Source organism: Actinia tenebrosa, unplaced genomic scaffold, assembly GCF_029948245.1.
Source record: "Actinia tenebrosa isolate PJP-AT-01 unplaced genomic scaffold, QUT_ActTen_1.0 PGA_scaffold12__29_contigs__length_12842862, whole genome shotgun sequence".
Lineage (NCBI taxonomy): Eukaryota > Metazoa > Cnidaria > Anthozoa > Actiniaria > Actiniidae > Actinia > Actinia tenebrosa.
In genome coordinates, this window is record NW_028292572.1 from 8,391,822 (window position 1) to 8,413,558 (window position 21,737).

Consider the following 21,737-nt stretch of genomic DNA (forward strand, 5'->3'; position numbering starts at 1 on the left):
CTTATAGGATTCTGAGATTCCCTGAAGTGGAACATATTTGTGAATTCTTGAGGTACATGTTATGCCATAGCGGCCATGATGGTTAACAATACCGAAGCATTCCTCATAAGGTTCTCTTGTTAGATCAACCAACATGATGGCTGTTTCATTGTTATTGATATCTCAAGGAATGTTGAGTCAATTGGTTGCACAACAAGATTGGTACCTAGTATTGTATAGAGTGTTTATTTTTATTTCCATGATTGTTGTGCAGGCTGGCCGAGTATGAGAAAGGAGGCAAGGACCCATCGGAATTCCTCAAATGGCAGGAGAGCATGAGAAAGGTATGGACTTGATTGATAGGGGACTCTCACTGATGATCGCATTAACTAGGGAAGTAAAAAGAAGGAAGGAAAAAAGGAAGGAAAGAAAGAAAGAAGGAAAGAAAGAAAGAGAGAAAGAAAGAAAAGAAAGAAAGAAAGAAAGAAAATAAATCGCAATTTGATATTGTTTCATCTAGTTTTGTCGTTCGTTTGTGCAGCCTAGATTTCCGTTTTTCCAATCGCATTTCCATTTTTCACTCCCTAGCTTGTGCGCTGTACCATGTATTACTGCTGGTGTTCCAGTGAATCGTTTCATAGACAGATCTTCCAGTGTTGATTACTACAAGTGTTTTTCATTTTTGTCTTGTAGAAAGATATGGAAGAAAATCTTGCTGAGATAGAAAGAAGACGACTGGTATTGTACACTCATTGATGACTGTTTGATTTGTGTTGTTGAAGGCCTCTTGATAAAAGTACCAACATGCCTCAATGCAAACCTTTTGTCCCGTTTTAGGAAGGAAAGCTGAGCTACGAAGAAGCTATTCTTGCAAGGCAAACTCTGATCAAAGAAAACCAAGAACGAGTACAGCAAATCAAACTAGAGGTAAGCAGCAGTTAGGTGGACTCGCGAAGCGCCGACAAAGCCAAAAATCGCATATCGAAAAACATCAGGGGGGGGTGGGGTTTTGGAGGTCGGTTAACCGCCCTACAGGGGGTCTTGCGCGATCGGCCGACAGCGCGAAAGGTTCCTAACTGCTGCTCTGTTGGGGTCGCAAATGGAGGGAAAGATATTCTTTAGATATACATGGCATCCGTCAACGACGTTCAAAACGAAACTGTGCGCAGGCTGGGAAATCAGGTGATGGATAACTCAGATGCGGATTTTGTCTTTGCGACGTTCATGGAGGGCAAGACAGACAAGACTATGAATCACGAGATGGCTGAAAAGATAATCGACAGAATGCCGGACGGCGACTACCGTTTGGAGTTGACGTTCGTGAAGTATTTGGACGGCGAGTGGGTGATAGAAAAGGGCCGTAATCCCATCAGGGCGTCTGGTAAGCAGAGTTTGTTCGTCTTGAATAAGCAAACGAGGCCGGGGGCATTGGAGGGAATTGACATGCTCTTCTATGAGGTCGCTTACCCGGTTACCGTCGTCATTTACGGCGCGTACGAGATCGAGGAGCCTGATGTTAGGAAGTTGCGGCCGATGCGACATCCGGGTAATTGCGTCGCGAAATTGGTCAAAGAGTTCTTCGAAGACGCTGCTCGTGGTGGTAAGCTTACGCCAAAGAGAAGCGAAGCCATCAGGAAATGGGAAAGAGATACCAACAAGACTGGAGGTACGATTAAGAACATTCAGAAATTAGAGACGGCTCTAGAACGCCGCATACACGTGAAGGATATCACGGGCGGTTGCATTTACGAAGGGACGAAAAAATATGGAGGTAGAGGTGCCCCTATTGTCATCTACCAACACAATGGACACGCTTGGCGAGAACTTAGGTTCCCTAAGAAAAAGGAAACCAAAGTTTATAAGACGTCGCCGTTGGCAGAATTGGTCCACGAGAATTCCGTTTGGTTGATGGACGCGGAAGGAAGTCAGTTCATGACGCAGGGCGGTACTCTCTACCGCCCTGAAGTAGAGCATCAACGTATTCAAAGTGCGTGTGCGACATTAGGGGAAGACTTTTCAGACGAGGTCTTAAGCAGCCGTAGTTTGGACTTCCTAGCTGCGAAGAAAAGAAATGGATGGAAGTCCACGCCTAAGGAATTTGGAGACATAGCCAAAGCCTGCGTAGAGCACGGCCATGGAGGTCTGTGGAACATGGAGTATGACGAAAACGAATACGTATCCTTAGACATGAAACATTGTTACCCTGCCAGTTTTAAAGGCCTCGGGGATTGCAAGGAGTATTACGACCGCTACGGGCATCCGGATTCGCAGTTCTTTCGTGTGTCTTTGCCCGGTAAATATGACGCCCCCAAGTCTACGGGGTTCGTGCGGTTGACCACGTGGAAGTTAGCAAAGGGCTTACATCCGATAATTTACGCGTGGTATGGGAAACATCTGCAGGAGAAAGAATGGATTCCCATACCCCTGCTGAAGTTTCTCGAAGAGCGCGAACTGCTCACGTACACAGCGCATGAAGCCATATTGTGCCGCTCCGCGTTTACGCAATGGTTGCCAGAGCATAATCCCACTGCTAGAATTGTCATAGGCAAATTCACCCAGGGTGCAAAAGAAGGAGAAAAGCACATGCAAAGGCGTTTGATAACCGACGACGGAGAGTTGAGCTTCCTCGTAAAACGTGCACATGAGCAAGGAACGATGGTGTCCGTAGAGAAGTGGAATTATTTCATAGAAGGTAAAGGTGAGCAACGATGGAATGCGTTGTGCTATTATCAAGATCATCGCCCGCAATATTACCATTTGCGCGCCAGCATGCTCGCATATGCGCATATCAATCTATTGTCAATGCTGTTGCGTTTTGACAAAGAGGACATACCGCGCGTGGCTACGGATTCTTTGTATGTGAAGCCTGAAGTGTTAGAAAAAATGCAAGAATTCTACACCGAAGATGAACTCGCAGAAAGCGGTCAATGGCGCGTGAAAGATGAAGAGATAAAAGCTTGGAGAGAACGTGTGGAATATCATGGGAAACACGTAAAAGGTGCCGTCGTTCCCACTGAGGAACCATTGCCATCCGTTGTGGACCCCATTTCTTACCAACGCTTTTCGTATCTTTATGGGCCCGGAGGCAGCGGTAAAACCACTAGGGTTTTGGAATTGTTCCCTCGCGTGAAGGTATTGACGCCGACGCACCGTCTGGAAAGAGAATTAACGGAAATGGGTTACGACGCACAGACTTATCACAGCTTCTTTCGCTGGAATGGTCAAAAGTGGGTGCCAGAAGCAATACGCGACATACCTCCGGTGATATTATGGGATGAGATTTGCACCGTGCCATTAGAGATCTTGCAGGAATTTGTAGACTTCCTCCGCGGAAAGTGTCAAGTGATATTTGCCGGAGATCCATGCCAACCTCCTCCCATTTGCGGAGAAATGCCCCACGAATGGTTAAAAGGAATGGTAGACCATGCAGAGGAAATCAACGCCGACTACCGCAGTAAGGACGAAGTGAGAAACTTAAAGGCGGAACTTCGGGGCCTCAGTGATGCCGAGCAAAACAAAACGCTGCGTAAACGCATCCGAGCGAAGTCTTACGAGGACTTCCTTACCACGTGGCATCCAGAGGATTTGGTGTTGAGCAGTAAGCGCGCAGCACAATCGCGAATACAGAAAGATTTATTAGAAGTACACCGCGAAAGATTCCCTGGCCATTTGGTGCCCGTTTGCTACAAGCCCCACGATACCCGCATGCAAAAGAGAGACGTGTGGGTGCCAGGTACCGACGTCAAACTGCGAAACGCGGTAACTCACGATAAAGTCTGGGTGCCTATGGGAAAGGTTGAAAAAATAACCTCCCATCCAGATTGGCGTTTGGGATATTGTATGACGGTCCACAGCGCGCAGGGTCTCACCGTGAAGGAAACCTTATGGATCATAGACCAGCGGTTATGTTGGAGTAATTTGATCTACACTGCTGTGAGCCGCGTGGAGCATGCCAAACAGTTGCGGAGGGCTTGGGGACCGCAATTGCGTTACGATAAGACGCCAGAAGATATAGCAAAGGAGAACATTGCTAAGAAACTCCTTCGCTATAAGAGACACGACGAAGGAAAAGGCATGGTGTTCGACCTATGCGTGGACGACGTCTATAAGAAAGGGGCACGGTGTGCCAAGTGTAACATACCTCTACTATGGAGGTTTGACCCAAATGACGATCAGCAGTTCTCCGTGGATCGTATAAATAATAAACGCGGGCATTGCAGAGGCAATGTAAGACTGACATGCCTAGAGTGCAATCGGGCGCGTGGTGCTGCGCTACTCTGAGTCTTTGGGGACTATGAGCAGCTCTTCCTTAACAAATCCACGACTTGGGCCATTTAGGTAATACAACACGGGTTGCCCTTCCTTGGTGACGGACTTCGAAATCTCATACGTTTCCAAAGACCAGTTAGGATCCGCTGCTCTCTTACTGCCACCTTCGAGTTCCCCCGGCTGATAGAGGTATCTGACCACTATGTCGCGGGGGAGCTTTTTTTCCTTCAGTCCGACCGCCCTTGAACTTCTGACGTAGGACTTGTGTTCCACGTGTTTCTTTTTTATGGCATCCTTGGGTTTTATTCCCGTAGCCCTGGCCGCCTCGTTGTTCAAAGCCGCGATGACCTGGGGGAGCCTCTGGGTCCATTCCCTGTTGCGTTTGGAGGGATCTTCCAGCTCTTTCCAATACTGGTATCCAAAGAGGCGCTCAGCCAGGGTCTTATTAAATCTTTCAACAATGCTCTGACCCCTGTGGTACTCAGCTTCGGCTCTCCTAATCTTAGTGCTGTGGTCTTTCAGGGTCTTAGTAACCACACCCATGAACTCTGTCCCCGCATCCACTTGCAGCAGCTTAGGCCATTTCAAGACGCGCTTATAAATCCTACCTAGGGCTTCTGCGACTTCCCCAGAATCCTTGCTGGTTATGGGTTCGGCGTCCTTGTATCTGCTTGCGATATCAACTACGGTCAAAGCGTACCTATAGGTCTTTTTTCTCACCTTGTCGTGCGGCAAGAAAAGCAAATCCGCCTGATGAACTTCATTGGGGGCATTTACGGTGAAGCTGGGCCTGGGAATGTACTTAGGCACGGGAAGATAAACCTGCCAGAGGGTTTGTTTTTTTAACCAATTCTTGGCCGTTTCTTCTGATACCCTGGCCGCGGTCGCGAGTTTCTTGATGGCCGACGCTCCTTTCCAATAGCCCTCAGGCCCATAGTAAATCCTTTTGAGTTTGTCCTCTACGCGGCCCATTATATGAATTCCAAAACAAGATTGATCTTTCGCCCGTTGAAATCCACCGTCTCTCCGTCCACTTTAATGGTGATGTTTATGCTTTCTACCAAATTAGACAAGTCATAGCTCAAAGAAATGGGAGTGTATTCTACCAGATCGAATGGATTACCTTTGGGCAGGAACTTAGACATAAGAGAAGACTTTTCTCCATTGTTGTAACTATGGACTAAATCGCAATAGACTTCGTAAGAGGATGCGACTTTCCATTTCACAGGTATGGCTGTGTTGGTAATTGTCTTGCCTGAGGCACATAATAAAGATCCCAATGGGTCAGACTTTCCAAAAGTCATTGAATAATTTGACATATTATGTTTGAGGGTCATTTCGTGCGGCAATCCTGTGGTGAGCGTATAACCGTGTTTTGCTAATTCCTTGGCCAGTGTGATTGGCGTATAATGTCCATCGGGCAGCAATACGGCTTGATAGTTAGATCCTCCTGTATGCTCAGTGACTATGCCCCTAATCAGGTTATACCAAGAATTGTACAAAGAGCAACTTATGAGCCGAACCTTATGGGCTTTAATGGGGGGATTTAAATAAGTGGTAAAGTTATTTTTATCGCTTTCCAAAAAGACGATCATTATATTAGATACGCCAAAGCTACGCCTCCCGCCAGCCCTGCGACTCCTACGAAGACCAACTCATTGTCTTTTTGTTTCTTAGAAGGCTGGTAGTAATTCTTGAACTGAGGCTTTCTCATTCTAAAGTCGGGATGCGCCTGCGCATAGAGCTTAAAGGCGTAGTCTGTATTTTCGAAGTTCTTATCCGCCTGCATTTTGTCTTGGTAGTTCTTATCCAACCAATCCCTGTAAGCTTGTCTTTTTTCATTCCAAGCTGCCACGTCCCGCTGATATTTCTCCAGCGCTAAATCATGCCTCTTCCTTTCGGCGGCTAAATCTCCGCTTTTGTCGCCTCTGACTAATCTATCCAAATACTGACCACCATAATTAGCTCCAGTGAATGCTAAAGCTGCAATAACTCCACCTGCGACCACGCTAGCCATTTATACATTAGGAATGTACTTTTCCTTCTGTAGGTAATTCTTTGCCATGATAGCCCCGCCTACGGCAGCGGTCATCTTAGCAAAATTAGCGAAGCTCTTGCTTGGGTCTTCAGTAAAGTCTTCTTTGAGCACTTTCTTACCTACCCAACCAATACCCGCAACGATGGAAGTAATGATAGCTGCTTCTTCAACAGTTTTCAACAACGCGGTCGACATTATATTACAAAGCGAGAAGGAAAATCTAGGTCGCCACGGCACGTGGTGATGAATCTACTCCATTTCAGGGATCTTACTTTTTCTAACAGCCGGCTCCACAGGTGCGTGATATGTTGGTGGTTCTACTTTTGGCTTCGTAGCCCGCCATTGTAAGTAAAGGCTGCCTGCTGCTATAGCAACTCCTAACGCGCCGATGACGTACCCAGGATTCCAAAAGGATTCCTCTTCTTTTTCCTCCACCTTTTCCTCTTTCTTTGCTTTGTTCTTCCTGTTCATCTCCGCGAGCTTCTTTCCGGCAGCGACTCTGCCTGGAGATTTAGCCTTGGTAATCTTGGTATCTTCTACGGGTGGTTGTTCTTCGGTGCCACTCATCTTATATCTAAGGACTTGAAGGACTTGACAAGTAACTTGATGACGACTTGACAATGACTTGGCAATGACTTGACAACGACTTGACTAAGTACTTGAGGTGACTTGACAACGACTTGACAATGACTTGGTAATGACTTGACAACGACTTGACTAAGTACTTGAGGCGACTTGATCAGGTACCTCAGCAAGTGCTGCCTGGAAGACCTTTTCGACTTCTCTGTCCTTCTTGAAGTCCTTCCAAGATGTTCCGAAGGAACCTAGTACCTCCTTCAAGTCAACGTGCTGAGCTACGTGCAAAGCCGCAGAGGCGACTGCCATTAACTTACCGCACTTCAAAGACAACCACCCGCAGGTTATCTTAAGTTCTTGGGCGATGACATAGTCCTCGCTTATGTCCTTCCGCAGTTGCTCCACGTCGTCTATGGGCAGTGCAAGTCCAAGCAATTTAGTCGCAAGTCGGATAGCGGAGTCTGCTACGGCGTCCGTGGTCTTACTTGCAAGGGCGGCCTCGTGCCTCTTATGGAACTTCTTAACTTCCTCTTCTGACAACTTATTAACTTGCTCATGGGTAAGTTCCTTGCCTATCATTTCTTTACACTTCCCCGAAGACACAAGGATGTTGAGTTGTTCCTTAAGGTTACTTTCATCTAGCTGCGTGGGGACTTCATCTAAGAGCTGCTCAATATCCATATATGTTAATGGAATACGGAAACCTCAAAGAGAAGATCATTTTGGAATGTTGGTGCGTCTTTAGATGCCGCATGTATTCGTGTAACTGTTCCTTACTTATCTCACCGCCGTAGTCGCTTAAGATGGTTTCCAGGTCACTCCGGCTCGGAGTATAAAATACGACCAGGGAGCCTATGTTTTCCCTAAAAGGCTTAGAGACGCTGGTAAGCTGCTGCGAGAGCAACCAAACGCTGATATTGTCATGCCTACCGCTGAAGGCAAGCTTCACTAATTCGGAAGTGCGTCTTTTTACGTCGTCCCCACAGGCGATGTCGTCCAGTATGAGGAGTGTCTGCGTGTCCTTGGGGAATTGCTTGTGCCAAAACTTCAAATGGCTGGATAACTCATTAGGATCTAAGATATCCACGAAGAAGTCGTCATCTTTCACTCCTATGCCTTCCCAGGTGCGGTTATTCACATAGGTGGGACATAATAACACTATGTAGTCGAAGCGGTATCTAAAGGGTCCTAATAGCTGCTCCACGACGAACTGGGTCTTTCCGCAGCCGGTGGGTCCTACTATCAGAGCATTGCAGGGAATATGGTTCGGATCCATTATATATACGATGGACCCAGTGGACGCAGTAAGAAGGATTGCCGCCGACGCAAAAGATAAAAGAGACACCATAGAAATGCAAAGGGAGGAGATCGATCGGCTGCGGGAGCGCGTGCAGGAATTGTACGATGAAATGTGCGGTCTGAAGCGCGCGGAAAGGTTTGGTGCCTTGTTGACGATGGCCGGTTGGGCAAAAGAAAGCATTAAGGACTTTGTGCGGTATCCCATATAAGGCTTAAATAACACTTAGTTATAATGAAGTGTAAGCAATGTGAAAGGGAGTTCAGCAGCAAGCAAAGATTGCAATATCACGTCGAAAGACGGGTATGCAGTAAGAAGGTAAACAACGTTACCGTTTGCGAAGACTGTGATAAGCAGTTTAGCAGCGCGCAGGCTTTGGAGTACCATCGTAATAAAAGGGTTTGTTTAAAGAATGTATGCGTGCGCTGCGACGAGAACGTTACCGACGCCTGGCACCGACATAGATGCTACGGTAATTACGATCTGCTGGGCGTAGCATGTGAGGAGCACGGTGACGTTGCCGCCCGATGTTGTCCGCAGGAAACCCAAAGGAAGTTAACGCAAAGGAAGAAAGAAATAGACGAAACGTTTATGGAGTTTGACCGCGTAGAAGGCGTAAGGTGGGAGGATAGGGAATATTGGGAGGCCAACTGTGAGCGCTGCGGCTGTCAAAGGAGCGGTCAACATATTTGGCAGTGCCTCTACGACGGTCAAGGCGGCTTTAAAGAGTACTTAGATCGCTTTGATGCTTGGCATGCCAGTAACGAGGTGGCAAGGAAAGCCCGTAGAAGTTAGAAAGGGACCTAAAATAGTAAGATAGGGTTTGTGCAAAGAGTCTCAAATCCTGATCTTATTTTTTATGTTGTTTTGTTAGGGATCAACAATACCTCAACAAATCAACAAGAATAATAGGAACCCCTTTTAAAGGAGGTTGCAGGATAATGAATAAGAACCCTTTTAAAAGAAGAGCGGATCGTCACTACTTTTTTTTTTTTCGTCAAGAGACGTAGTAAAGTACGACTTGTGCAAAGAGTCTCAAAATACGACTTTATTTTTTATGTTGTTTGTTAAGTATCATCAACGTTTAACAAAACAACAAGAATAATAGGAACCCCTTTTAAAGGAGGTTGCGCACTAAGAACAAAAGAGGTCTATGCCTCTTTTCGTGTCCCAAAAGACGTCGATTCATATTCCTAGGTAGTAAAGTACGACTTGCGCAAAGAGTCTCAAATCCCATTCTTATTTTTCTTGTGTTTGTTAAGTATCATCAACAAAACAACAAGAAAAAATAAGGACCCCCTTCAAAGGCCTTGCAATATATGCTAGCCTACGCAGCAGCCTTCTTAGGAGGATTCCTAATCACCCTTTCAATATATGGACTGTATTACGTGCGAACTACCAGCCGACTGCATTACGCCCACTCCTCCACCGCGTAAAAAATACACTTGCCTTCATTGCGGCAAGGTATTCCTGGAAGGATCCTTTGTGGGGCATTGGTGCTCCGCGGAGCAGCGGACTTTAGCAGACGTCCTTATGAATGCAGAGGACTCTCAGGCTCCCAATTAACCACGTCAAATACCCACCTGCCATCCTTTTTACCATGACTCATAACATGGGTAACGTCCTGCCCTTCAATGGCGTACCTTATCCTATCGGGCGCCCAAAGGGTGTATGTTCTTTTTTTATTCTTTAAGACCAAGCGCAGGCGGTCTAAATCCTCGAAGACCACGTAATTCTTTATCTCGTAAATCTCCCCCACCTGCAAATCCCTCCAGTGCGTTTGTATAAACTTTAACTCGTTAAATTTATCCTTGTCCATATATTCTATGAAATATCTTTAAGTGTGTTGCCAAAGTCTCCGAGGTTTTAAAGACCTTACAACACCACCTGCAGGGAATTCGTAGGTGTTCAGCATACGCAGTGATCTCCCTGCAAATGACATCGTAGTCGCTGCTTATGAGCACCTTATAGCCGTTTTCTTCATACCTCTGTAAGAGCAGTTGCTGATCCTCAGATAACCTGCCATTGCCTTTTGGGGTCTTTAGCTCTATGCAGAATCCACAGTAATGCGTATGCGCATTCAAGATCATTAAGTCGGGTTGACCGCGTTGATATCCTTTCTGCCAGCACTTTATACGTTTGCCGTCTGAATCCTGCAGTTCACCTAGACCGGGTGCTATGAGCATTTGGGGGTAAAACCTGCGGATGTAATCAACGACTTTCTTATGTAAGTCGAACTCATTCTCAATTTTGAATACCAACTTGTTGGGGCCGTCAAAGCGCCTTTCTATCTCATACTTACCGGTTTTCCTTAGCGTGGGAAGGACGTCACCTAACACCCATTTCCTGAACTTTTTAGCCTCGGCCTTTTCAGATCCGAATATCAATTCGTAAAGACCTTCCTCCGTCAAATACACGGCATTGGGCTGTGCGTTAAGGGTGTCACGCTGAGTTACGCCCTTTAAAGACCTGAGAAGTACCTTATTTTCCTCTGATACGTGATCAGACGCCGCTTTTCTGGAATTTACGTAACCCAACGCCAACGCCACGGACTTCGCTTTAAAGTACAGTTTGTCGCCTTGCACTATGCATTGCAGTTTCGTACCGTTGTTTTCAAATATTTGCAGCATTGTATATCTAAGGAATATTTAACCCTAATATGCAACACTTTTAAGTTGGTTCATTTCTACGCTTAACTGCGCGTCAGACACGACGAAGACGTAGCAGTTTATTTTATCACCGTCGCCCGCGGAGGCATTCTTGGTGCGTTTGATTTCCAATGTTATGCCATCCTGCGTATTTACTAGACGGAGGCCTTGACCATGTAGGTCTTCGTCGTTAATGGTGCGCATGTCAATCCACAGCGCATATTTGTCCTTAAAGAATTCCTCGGGGCTAATTTGGTCGCCAAACTTGCGCATGGCCTCTCTGTACACGTCTGCGGGCTTTATCCCCTGGGAGTAGACCTTGTTTGGAACGCCGTTGATATTCACGCCGACGTTAGTAATGTTGGGGTTGTGAAAGGCCTCGGAGTCGCGCTTACCGGCTTCGTAGGGTTTGGCAAACACCAGCATTAACCCCGTGAGACTTCTTCGCGGGAGGTTAATGCTTTGGTTGATAACCTCATCCGTCTTATCCAGGAAGCTGAACGTCTTATACATCACTACGTGGTCGTATAAGAATGCCTTTCCGGCGCTATATTCCATGCCAGCGCTACGGGCCAGCTCTTCGCTGTACACGGTTTCGTACTGTAATTCTAAGTTGGTAATAGAGTATGGGGTTGTTGTGGTAAGTGCAGTGCTTAGCCCACCAATAATGTTATTAGCATCTGCTAAAGTTACTTCAAACTGCAGTTCGGATAACTGTCTTGGGTAATACACACCGTGATTCGTAATCACTTCAAAGTCTAATGGTATGACATACTTACTACCATAGGCGGTCTTTATTCGCTTTGCGTCTGCCACTGCGGTTTCTCCGCTGCCGTCAGTAGGTTGCGTTTTCGTAGGTGTGCGAACCTTACGTAGAATGACACTACCAATTCCTTGTTCTATCCTTTGCGCGCGGTCAAAGGCCGTCAACCATAAGTCTTTGTACGTGGTATACAGATCGTACCTATTTAAGTCCAGCAAGGATTCCCCAGCAAACTTGATTCTCATCTTAGAAACAATGTTGCGACCCACGTTGTTAACGATAATCCTTTCATCTGTGGGGCTTGACTGTACCGCTAGGTCAAACCTCAAAGCCAAGGTGCCAGGAACCAATACTAGGTTATCCGTTAGGCGGGGCACGCCTACGTACAGCGTCTCCCCTGGCTTTGCGCTACTGGGGGTGAATGTGACCCGGTGAAAGGTGCGTTCCGCTTTCAGCCCGCCAACCTGCTTAGGTAATACGTTGGGATTTAACTTTGAGCTTATCATATATAATGGAAGTAGAAGGAACGGATTTTGACCCCCTTACCGAAGAAGGCCAAGTTGATATTAACGATGAAGAATACGAGTCTTTACTTCCTAATGACAACGTAGACGGACGAAGTCTCTTTGAGAAATTAAGTAGTAAGTATGGTAGGAGGGCCCGCGATGCTATGCGTTCTTTGAGAGATAAATTCAAGTCTAAGAACCCCCACACGCCCATTCCAGAATACTTACAAATGGAATCCCTTGGCGTGCGGTCGGACTTAATGGCGGACCTCATCGAGGACCTAAGGGAGCGATACCCAAGCCTAAACCTGGCTCTCTTAGACTTCCAAATAGGAGACAAAGGGCAGGTTCAAGTTAGAGAATCGGGTAGGGAAAAATGGTATAACCTGTATCAAAGGAAGAATTCCCACCTGCTTAACAACCAACTTCCAAAAGGAGTCACAAATGCGCTGGGAACGCCCAACTTGACCATGCAGCGAGGCTCGACTAGGGAGGAAATGCGACTGGATTTCAATAAAATCTTTAAGGCGGCAGCTAGATTACCGGCCTCTGCAGGCGGCCATGGAACATACGAAGAATTAAGGGCGCAAGTAGGAACGCTAAGTGAGTCACTCCAAACCAAGACAGAGGAAGTTGCTACGCTGAACTCTCAAAAACGGGAATTGGAGGCCAAGATAAATAAAATACGGACCTTACCAGCACGCCTTGCCGAGCAAGCCTCTTCTGCATATGATTTAGCGGAAGCGCAACGAGAATTGGCCGAGATTACTAGCCGAACGGAGGCAGTTAATAACGACTTAGAACGAATCACCAGGGAGCGCGAGGACCTCTTAAGGGCAAGTGAGGATTTGGCGGCTCTTAAGGTGTCTTTCCAGAATCTAAAGCTGGAAAACGACGTCCTCGAAGAAAGATTTAAGGAAATGGAAGACGAATTCATGAGGGGAAACCAAGCTACTGTTGAAAGTCATGCCGCCGAAGTTGCCGACTTTCGGCAGCGGATATCTAAGTTGTTAGATGAAAAGACCACTGCCGTGAAGGACTTTCAGAATGCCTTTAGCCGCTTGGCTGGTAAGGATGAGCAGCTAGTACGCATAGGAAATGAATTAGTGGAGAGTCACGACAGGGAAAGGCGTATTATAGCACAAATGGCTGAAAAGGATCTGGAAATAAGACAACTTCAGGAGACCATCGAAGACCTGCAGGGTCGAATAGAGCGGCAGCAGGAAGTAGCTGTGGACCAAACTCGCTCCGAAGAGGAAAGGGAGGCTGCTAGGAAGGAAGTAGATACGCTTGAAATACGCCTTGCGGAATTACGGGCGCAAAAGGAGAAGTTGGAAAAAGAGCTGGGGCTTACCACCAAGGAAAAGATAAAAAGGACTCTGGCGAAGTATGGTATTCCCCTCGCATTTGCGGTTGCTATTAGCACCGTAGTAGGAGTTATCCTATCCACGCTTAAGGCTACAGGCGCGGGCGTAAAGAAATTAGGCAGTGGGCTGACGGACTTGGGAAAAAAGATGGCAGCCGGTCTTCCTGGGCTGCTGGGTTCGGTTGTTTCCTTGGCACTTAGGGCCGGCGGCGAACTGTTGAAGTTCGTGGGGAATAACATTTGGATCCTCGTAGTAGCTATTGGAGTGGTACTCCTGAAGAAGATGAAGGGTTAATCTTATCCTCGTGTATTACTGGTGGCTTATCGTCGTCGGGCGCCCGAGGCGTTCTCGACTGGGGATAAGTAAAGATAGTATTCGCACCGCCTTGATAATGCGGAACTAGCGGCAGCACGCTCATGGTGCTAATGGGCTTATGATTCCAAATAGCATCCGTCGAAGGGTTAACGGTCGGGGCGGCATTTATTCGTATGCGGCCGGCATCGCTGGGGCGAACTTGAAGCTTTGCATATTGACAATTAGCTATCATATGGAAAGTTACCGGAGTCATGTCTTCCGTTTGCGGAGGAACGGGCTCCGACGAAAAATGAACTGGATGTCTGGTATTACTTTTTACCCTGTATGGCGGTAATGGGTGGTTATTCTCATCAACGATCCTAAAACCGGCATTGCATGAGTACCCCGCCGAAATACAAATAGTGCACATGATCAATCCCAGGCCTCCAACCTCCACCCACAATCCGGCGTCTTGCCACTTGTCGCCCACGTACTCCTTTTCCTCCAGGTAATGGAGAAACCAATCTTCCTTCGCGTGTGGATTCATATATTTCAGCAAATAAATTTGCTTCTAAAGGCTAAGCACCGTAAGAGTGCTAATGGTAGCGTGATTATAAGGTCGATCTCTTTGGTCATGTATGCTATTTATCGTTACTACGCCCGTGTCGTCTACGCGCATTTGCAGCTTTACCTTCCCGTGGCAATCAGCAACCATGTGGAAAGTCCAAACCGAGATGTTTTCGGCGCTGCCGGGGTTGGGCTCTACGGAGAAATGCGTAGGCTCCCTGTTGTTCGTCTTATTTCTCATAGGTTGCAGTATGCCATTGTCATCCAGGAACCTGAAGCCCACGTTGGCGTGACTGCTCGTGCCAATGCAAATACTACAAAGGATTAACTTCTTTCCCGAGTAGTTCAAGTCTACAGACATCCCCGTGACATCAACCCAAGACGCCTGGGTGTATTTTTTCTCGCCTGTATAAGTCGTATAGACACAATCTACTCCAGCTACGTAGGGGTTGTTCATCGCCATATATAATAGCTCAGACCAATGCTTGCAGCTGCTAAGCCGGCTTTTAGTAAGTTATGGTCGTATTCCTCAGGTATCGTAGGCATAACATGGGCCTTCTTTGATGGTTTCTTAACTACGGGTAGCTTCGCTTCGTGTGACTTTTTTGGCTTCTCCACGAAGTGAGGAATGTTCCTAAGAGTGTCAGAGTTCACGTCATTCACCCCAAACTTCATATCCTTAGTAGCCCGTTGAAGTTTGTTGTTGTAACCCACGACGGAATCGGCGTTGATGACTAAATTACTCGGCATTAACCAACAACCAGGACTCAAGGCATAATCCAGTCTAACCTTTGATTGCTGCACCGCAAGTTGATATCTTTGAACTGACTTAGAGATCTCATTCTCGATAACAGCGCTTTCGAAGAGGACAAGGAATACTTGTTGCGTTTCCTGCGACGCACCGGAGGCATCTACGATGGGGCTGCGAGTGCTAACCTGGGCCCCTAGAATGCAGTAAACGAAGGCTTCAATACTTCGGTTAATCCTTGCTTGGTTCTTCAGGCCAATACCTTTCGCGGCAAAGAAAGGCGCCCATGGATATTTCTCTTTGCTTTCTATGAAGTAAATTAAAGCACCCCTCGATGCTTTACCACCAAGGTCGGAGAATTCCCATTGACTTGGGTAGCCCATGCCCGGAGTTTCTATGCTGGCTCCGACATACGAAGCATAAGTGTACGTTTCTCCTAAACCATGTGCGGCACCTTCTTTATTGCGGAAGTCAGGGTTGGTGAGCTTGAATTCATTCCTTAATCGCTCCCATGCGACTTTGTCATATTTGTTATCCTTCGGCTTAAAGATAGTGTCACTAGGAAGCGGTGCTCCTAACTCAAACAATATCCTACGAATAGTAAAAGCAACATGAAATCGCAGGAAAGGAATGTGGAACATGTCCGCGGCTATACCACATCCTTTAGTAGCAGCCCAGACGGCAAAGTTTAACTGCTGCGGCCAATACCGCATGTTGGGACCCGATAACCATTCTCTGGATTCTTTCCCTGAGGTATGTTTCATGGCAGTTTCTCTAAAGATGTCTCTGACTTTTATTTCGAAAGTCGTAGAACCCACGGGGATTTCTAAGGAGGTAACCATCTTAGCAAAGTCATTTGCGCCGCCTTTGTTGTTGTAAAACGGGTAATCCTCCGCTGCCGGTAATAAATTCTCTGGAAAATTAGGCTGCCTTTCTTTATGCTCGGGTTTTGGGTTCTTTGGCTCCAAGTCCGCATTGCTGTACATCCTGGAGCCTTCATAGTAAATCCCATCGGGTCTTCTTTCGAACTTACTAGGGTCTGCATGCGGAAACATCTTCCTAAAGGCTCTCCAGTTGGCATAATCCCGGTTGTCGTGATGTGGCTGCTCCTCTATGTTATTCCCAAAAGCGTCGTACATTAGTATATATAATGGATGTTATACCTTCAGCACCTCAGTTGTACCCAGATGTTCCCAACGAATTAAACGCCGAGAACTTTCGTTTAAACAAGGCGAACTTAATACTGGCTTACTTGGAAGGGCAAGCGAAACACTACGAAGAGGTTAGGAAAAAGTACGCCAGAGCCCGAAGCATACTACATAAAATCGCGATAACTTCCGGCTCCATGTCCGTGGCGTTAACAGGCACTGGCGTTGCTACTTCGCTTACCGGACCTGGAATAGTCGTTGGCGTTCCTTTGGCAAGCGTTGGAGCCGTCTGCGGCATTGTTTCCGCTGTTACGACAGGCATTATAAAGCAATTGTCCGGTAAGATATCCAAGCACGACACACACATAGCCCTAGCAAGAGCAAAGGCTAACACCATCGCCGACTTGGTCTCCGAGGCTCTGCGGGACCGCCGCATAGACGACACGGAGTTTTCTTTGATCCTCGCGGAGGAAAAGAAATACGGCGAATTAAAGTCGGGCAATAAAAAAACCATCGTGAAAGATCTGTCCGAGGAATCTCGCAAAAAGATCTACCAGGAGGCAAAAGAGGAGCTCCAAAGAAAACTCGCTCAGTAGACATCTGCTTTGAAAAGAACGTAGGGGGATTTCGACTGCACATTTCATCTTCTCGGAATCCATCCTAACAGCGGGTGGTTGGGGTCAATTTTGTAAAATATTTCGTAAATTACGTCGGGGTAATAAGGAATATCCTTATCCAGCCGACAGAATAACCACTCGGCCCTTTGCATATCTGGGACATGAGGAATACGCCTACCGGTAATTTCAGACAAAAGATAGGGAATAGCTTTGTAATATTTCCCTAGCTTTAATTTTTTCAATGTCTTTCGTAGACTTTGTGGGGTTGGCTCTTCTAAGTGGTCTATGATTTTCTGCATGTCTAAATATACCGGATGTAAACCTTGGATATGACTCATCCAGTCTCGGAAGTATTTTATTCTCTTATATGGGGTCTTCGTACGACCTCCATTGGCGTAATATTGCTCTTTGGTAGCATTTGGTACGGCATTACGAATATTCTTACCACACTCGTAACACTGTGCTGACGTGTCATCTTCTATTTGCATTTTTTTACCACAACACCAAAAAGATTCTGGCTTAGGTACGATAACTTTAGGTCTTAGACAAATCACGCAGAAGTCGTTAACGAACTTCTTACATTCATGCATCGTATATCCGACAAATATTTTACCCTCCATTTGCGACCCCAACAGAGCAGCAGTTAGGAACCTTTCGCGCTGTCGGCCGATCGCGCAAGACCCCCTGTAGGGCGGTTAACCGACCTCCAAAACCCCACCCCCCCCTGATGTTTTTCGATATGCGATTTTTGGCTTTGTCGGCGCTTCGCGAGTCCACCTAACTGCTGCTAGGTAAGAGTGATGTCTGTTTGATATGACGGGGACAGGGGCTTGAATCTGTCTTTCCATTTGAAAAAAAGTGGTCTAAATTAGAATTTCCATATTTCTAGACTCAAGAAATGATGAATGAATATTTGAAAAAGAAATTTGAGGAGGAGAAAGAAATGAGGTAGGTCCCAAGATAGAACTGTGAGGAACCCCCTTAGTGTTCTTTTTTTATTTATTTAGGAGGTATAATGAAGAATAAACCAAGGTTGATAATGAGTTTTAAAATCATAAGTAAAGTGTTTTGAGCTTTAAAATGTTCTTTTTGTTGTTAGAAATCTCGTGGAAAGCACGATGGAAGGACATCAGAACACCAAAGAAGCTCGGAAGAAACTCCAGGAGTTCAAGCAAAAGATAGGTAAGCTAACATGTGTTGTTTGTAACACCGTGACACTGACAAAAGGTGCATGCGCAATTGGCCTATGCAATCTCTTTTCAGGCTTAAGCATGTGTTTTATGTAGAGTCAAGTACACACCCATGAATATACTAATACCCGTGTGTATATGATGTGTTTATAGTACAAGAAGTAGCTAAAGAGAGCCAGGAAATGATGAGGAAAGCGCTAGAAGCGGTACGTCATTTTCATTTGTTGTTTTACTAGAGTCTTGTTTGTTGTTTATTCAGTGTGTGTTGGGGGGGGTGTTGTTGTTGTGGGTGTTGTTGTTGTGGGTGTGATTGACAGAGAGATATTCGTGTGTATCCAGTGGGTGTTTGGGGGGAGGGGAGTACTGTAATTGTGGGTGTGGTTGACGGTAGGATTTTTTTTTTCTAGGCTGAAGAGGAAATGCGTCAGAAAGTAGCACTTATCGCCAAAATCCGAGCCATTGAAAGTGTACCAGTGATACGATTCAAGGTGAGTGGTAGTTAATCATTATCACTTTTATTATTGATGTTGCTGCTCTCTTTGTTACTCAGTGTTGGTGCTGTTGTTGTTACTGCTATTTCTGTTATTGTTGCGGATATTGTTTGCGCTTTTCTTGTTACAAAGAGTTGTTGTTGCTGCTATTGCTGTTATTGCTGTTTGCGCTTTTCTTGTTACAAAGAGTTGTTGTTGGTGCTCTTGCTATATTTCCTGCTGCTATTGGTGGTTGCCGCTAATGCAGTCGTTTTTTTTTTCGCTGTTGTTATTATCTCTGTTGCTATTGCTGTCGTTGGTGTTACTGTATATATATTTTTGTAGTAAATAACGACGTTCATGATCTTATTTTGCTTTGATTTTGTATGACAGTACGTTGACCTGACGGAGACCTCAGGAGCTGGTCTACTCAGTGAGATGTCCATCGCAGAGGTAAGAAAAACTTCAAACCCTTTTATGCCTAAAAAGTGTTAAATACAAGAAAAAGCGGACTTGCGCGCGGTAAAATTATAATTGTTTTTCATAGCCTATCGACTCCGGCGTAGCAATTGAACATAGAGCGCTTTCCTTCGGAGCTGGGAACGTACGGTACTGACTTGCATGCCGTAACATTGAAATGGCATCTCATTGTCTTCAAGTAATGTATCCAATCACAACACGTAAGTACAGTTACGGTATACAAGATATGTTAGGACTACCAATGCAGGGGCGGATTTAGGGGTTGAGCCGACGGGGCTGCCGCCGCACTTTTGAGTGATGGATTTTATTTGAACTTAGCAAAAATTGTATGTGCAAACGGTATTGAAGGTTTGTTCCCTGGACAAAGATTAGCAGCCCACCCTTTCTTTGATTCCTTGATCCGTCCTTGCAATGGATCCTTCACAAAAGTATCGTGGATGCGGGGCTAACATGGAAATATAAAAGAAATCCACTTTTTGTCGTGGCATATCTTTTGTATCTTTATATTCGCCTCGCATTCAAGGCAATCAGCTTTATAAAGGAGGGTCCATTTCCATATAGTTTGCTATTCATTCATGCAAGCGAACCGCAAACTGGTGTCCTTGTGTGAACTGTCTTTGATGATGATGCATTTCGTTATTCAGCTTAGGGAAAGATTATCGTTATTGAAAATGGCCGAAAAGGAAGAAATGGAGGAGAAAAGCGACAAAATCTTGAAAGCGAAAGTAGTAAGTAATATCCAATATATATTACCTAGATAACTGAGAAGGGAGGTAGGGGGGTGCGCGTAATTTAGCCTAAAAACACCAGTCGCGACAAAGAAATCGACCAATCAACCACCGTCGATCCAAGAGATTGTACGGTGTAGCAAGTGTTGTGTCGATCAGCGCGTAACGATCAAGACAGTCGTGGTAAAACGATTTGATATGAATTTGACTTGCAAAGAGTGAGGGGGTAGATTTGTGCACCAACTGTTCTCCCAGGTTCTATCTAATGAATGAATACTATGATGACCCATGATGTGAATGAATGAATGAGTGAGTGAGTGAGTGAATGAATGAACTTTATTTCAAGAGGGCGACACACGACAGTTACAATTTAAAAAGAAAATCACACTGATAACCCGGTGTTGTGGTTGTTGATTGTTTTGTTTCCTTTTGTGCTCAGAAAAAAGATCAATTGTTAATGGACAAACTGGAGAACATCGCTAAACATCGCGCCGAGAAAGGAAGAGCAGCAGCAGTAAGGTACGAAGTATGCATTTGTGTTTCGTATTTATATCGTAAAAGAAAAAGAACAATAAGTGGACAGGAAACCCCGGTCACTAAGACTGAAAATCTCCGTGCATTTGTTGGTCTATTCGATATTTATTTGCTGTAATTATTGTAATATTTTAATGCATTTTCAAATGTTTACCGTGAAATTCCGTAGATAAGTCGGTAGTCAATATTTTTGTTTCTTAGTAACTCTAGGTTTTCAATATATATTTTTTAGACATGAAGAGAAGAAAGGTGTACAGAAATCGTCTCTCCAAGACCCGAAACTCCAAGAACTGCAAGAAAAACTTGAAGCCCGTAAAGCAGGTCAGTGAACAAAAGATACTCTTGTGATTCAGTCGCTTTGCAATCATGAATGGAATGACTTAAAATCCTCTGATTTTTATACAGAGAGGAAACGAGAAAGTGACAAACTTGCGCGGACGTTGTCGCCGAAGAAAGCCACTTCAAGACGGCAGAAGGAGTTGGAACGCGAAAAGGTAGGCCAAACCTCGCAGAGGTAGTGATGATCGAGGGAAGGTAAAACTCGAGGTACGCACTTCGAGTTACACACTTTTCGAGATACGCGCTCGGACACACCCATCTTTTGGGGGCCACGCCCACTTTGACATCTGTGCTTAACTCAATGACAAATAGCGATGAAATCAAACTCGAGCTACGTAACTCGAACCCAACAGATTGAACGTTATTTTCGAGTTACGCGCTACTTACGTATTATCTTTTTTTTTCTTTGCGTTAATTTTTTAAGACTTATTCCATAAGTTGAAGTTTTTGCTCTTTGGTGGGTGGTTGCCGCTCAACTGGTGAGCAACAACAACAAACAAACAATCCATAGATTTTTACTCGCATTTAATGTTATTTATACGTTATTCATTTCCGTTTAGTAAAAATACACACAGGTGATTATTGAAAATCTTTGTTGCTGTTACCGCGAAAAAAATGTCTTTTATCTTCTTTTTTTTTTTTTGAAAGAATCAACTGTGTATTTATACTAAAACAATTATTCGCCCAAGGCGAAGTGAATATCGGGAACATTTACAGAGACGTGAGTTCACTGTTATGTGACTAGGACTCAATACTAAAAAGTTAAATAAAATGCGATAAAAGTCATATACAAAAATGGTTAGAAACTTAGAATTTAACTAAGAATCGTATATTCATTTCAATTGAAAATGCGAAAATTTCTTCACTCAATTTCAAAGGTTTTATTCGAAATGGATTGTTAAAAGGTAGTTCACCAAGAAAAACCCATTCAGCCATTACCTTTTTCTCTTGATTTTATCAGGCCTCCATTGAAAAAATGAGATGGAAAGAACTAGAAGAAACAAGGGAAAAAGCTGCCAAACTGCGAGGAGATGGTCTATCGAGCAGAACGTCTGCTGGAGTACGTCCTGTGACAAACTTGAGGTATGGAGTTTTCTCTGTTCTGAATTGATTTTTATTTGAACATAAGGTTTGCTACCACAGAAAGCTGACCTAGGGGCGGGGGACATTTTAACTCAG

General features: G+C 45.2%; 1 protein-coding gene across 2 annotated transcripts in view; it reads left to right on the forward strand.

Annotated features, from left to right (window-relative positions):
* LOC116308995 (cilia- and flagella-associated protein 99) overlaps window positions 1-21,737 on the forward strand; it is a 36,839-nt gene that overhangs the window by 5,296 nt on the left and 9,806 nt on the right. For both annotated transcript variants that reach the window (XM_089028184.1, XM_089028183.1), the window contains exons 14-26: window positions 254-323; window positions 673-717; window positions 817-906; window positions 17,707-17,765; window positions 17,917-17,999; window positions 18,161-18,213; window positions 18,415-18,495; window positions 18,871-18,930; window positions 19,602-19,685; window positions 20,125-20,204; window positions 20,452-20,540; window positions 20,625-20,713; window positions 21,520-21,641. In XM_089028184.1, the coding sequence (XP_088884310.1) occupies window positions 254-323; window positions 673-717; window positions 817-906; window positions 17,707-17,765; window positions 17,917-17,999; window positions 18,161-18,213; window positions 18,415-18,495; window positions 18,871-18,930; window positions 19,602-19,685; window positions 20,125-20,204; window positions 20,452-20,540; window positions 20,625-20,713; window positions 21,520-21,641 (1,005 nt within the window). The remainder of the gene's footprint in view (window positions 1-253; window positions 324-672; window positions 718-816; window positions 907-17,706; window positions 17,766-17,916; window positions 18,000-18,160; window positions 18,214-18,414; window positions 18,496-18,870; window positions 18,931-19,601; window positions 19,686-20,124; window positions 20,205-20,451; window positions 20,541-20,624; window positions 20,714-21,519; window positions 21,642-21,737) is intronic.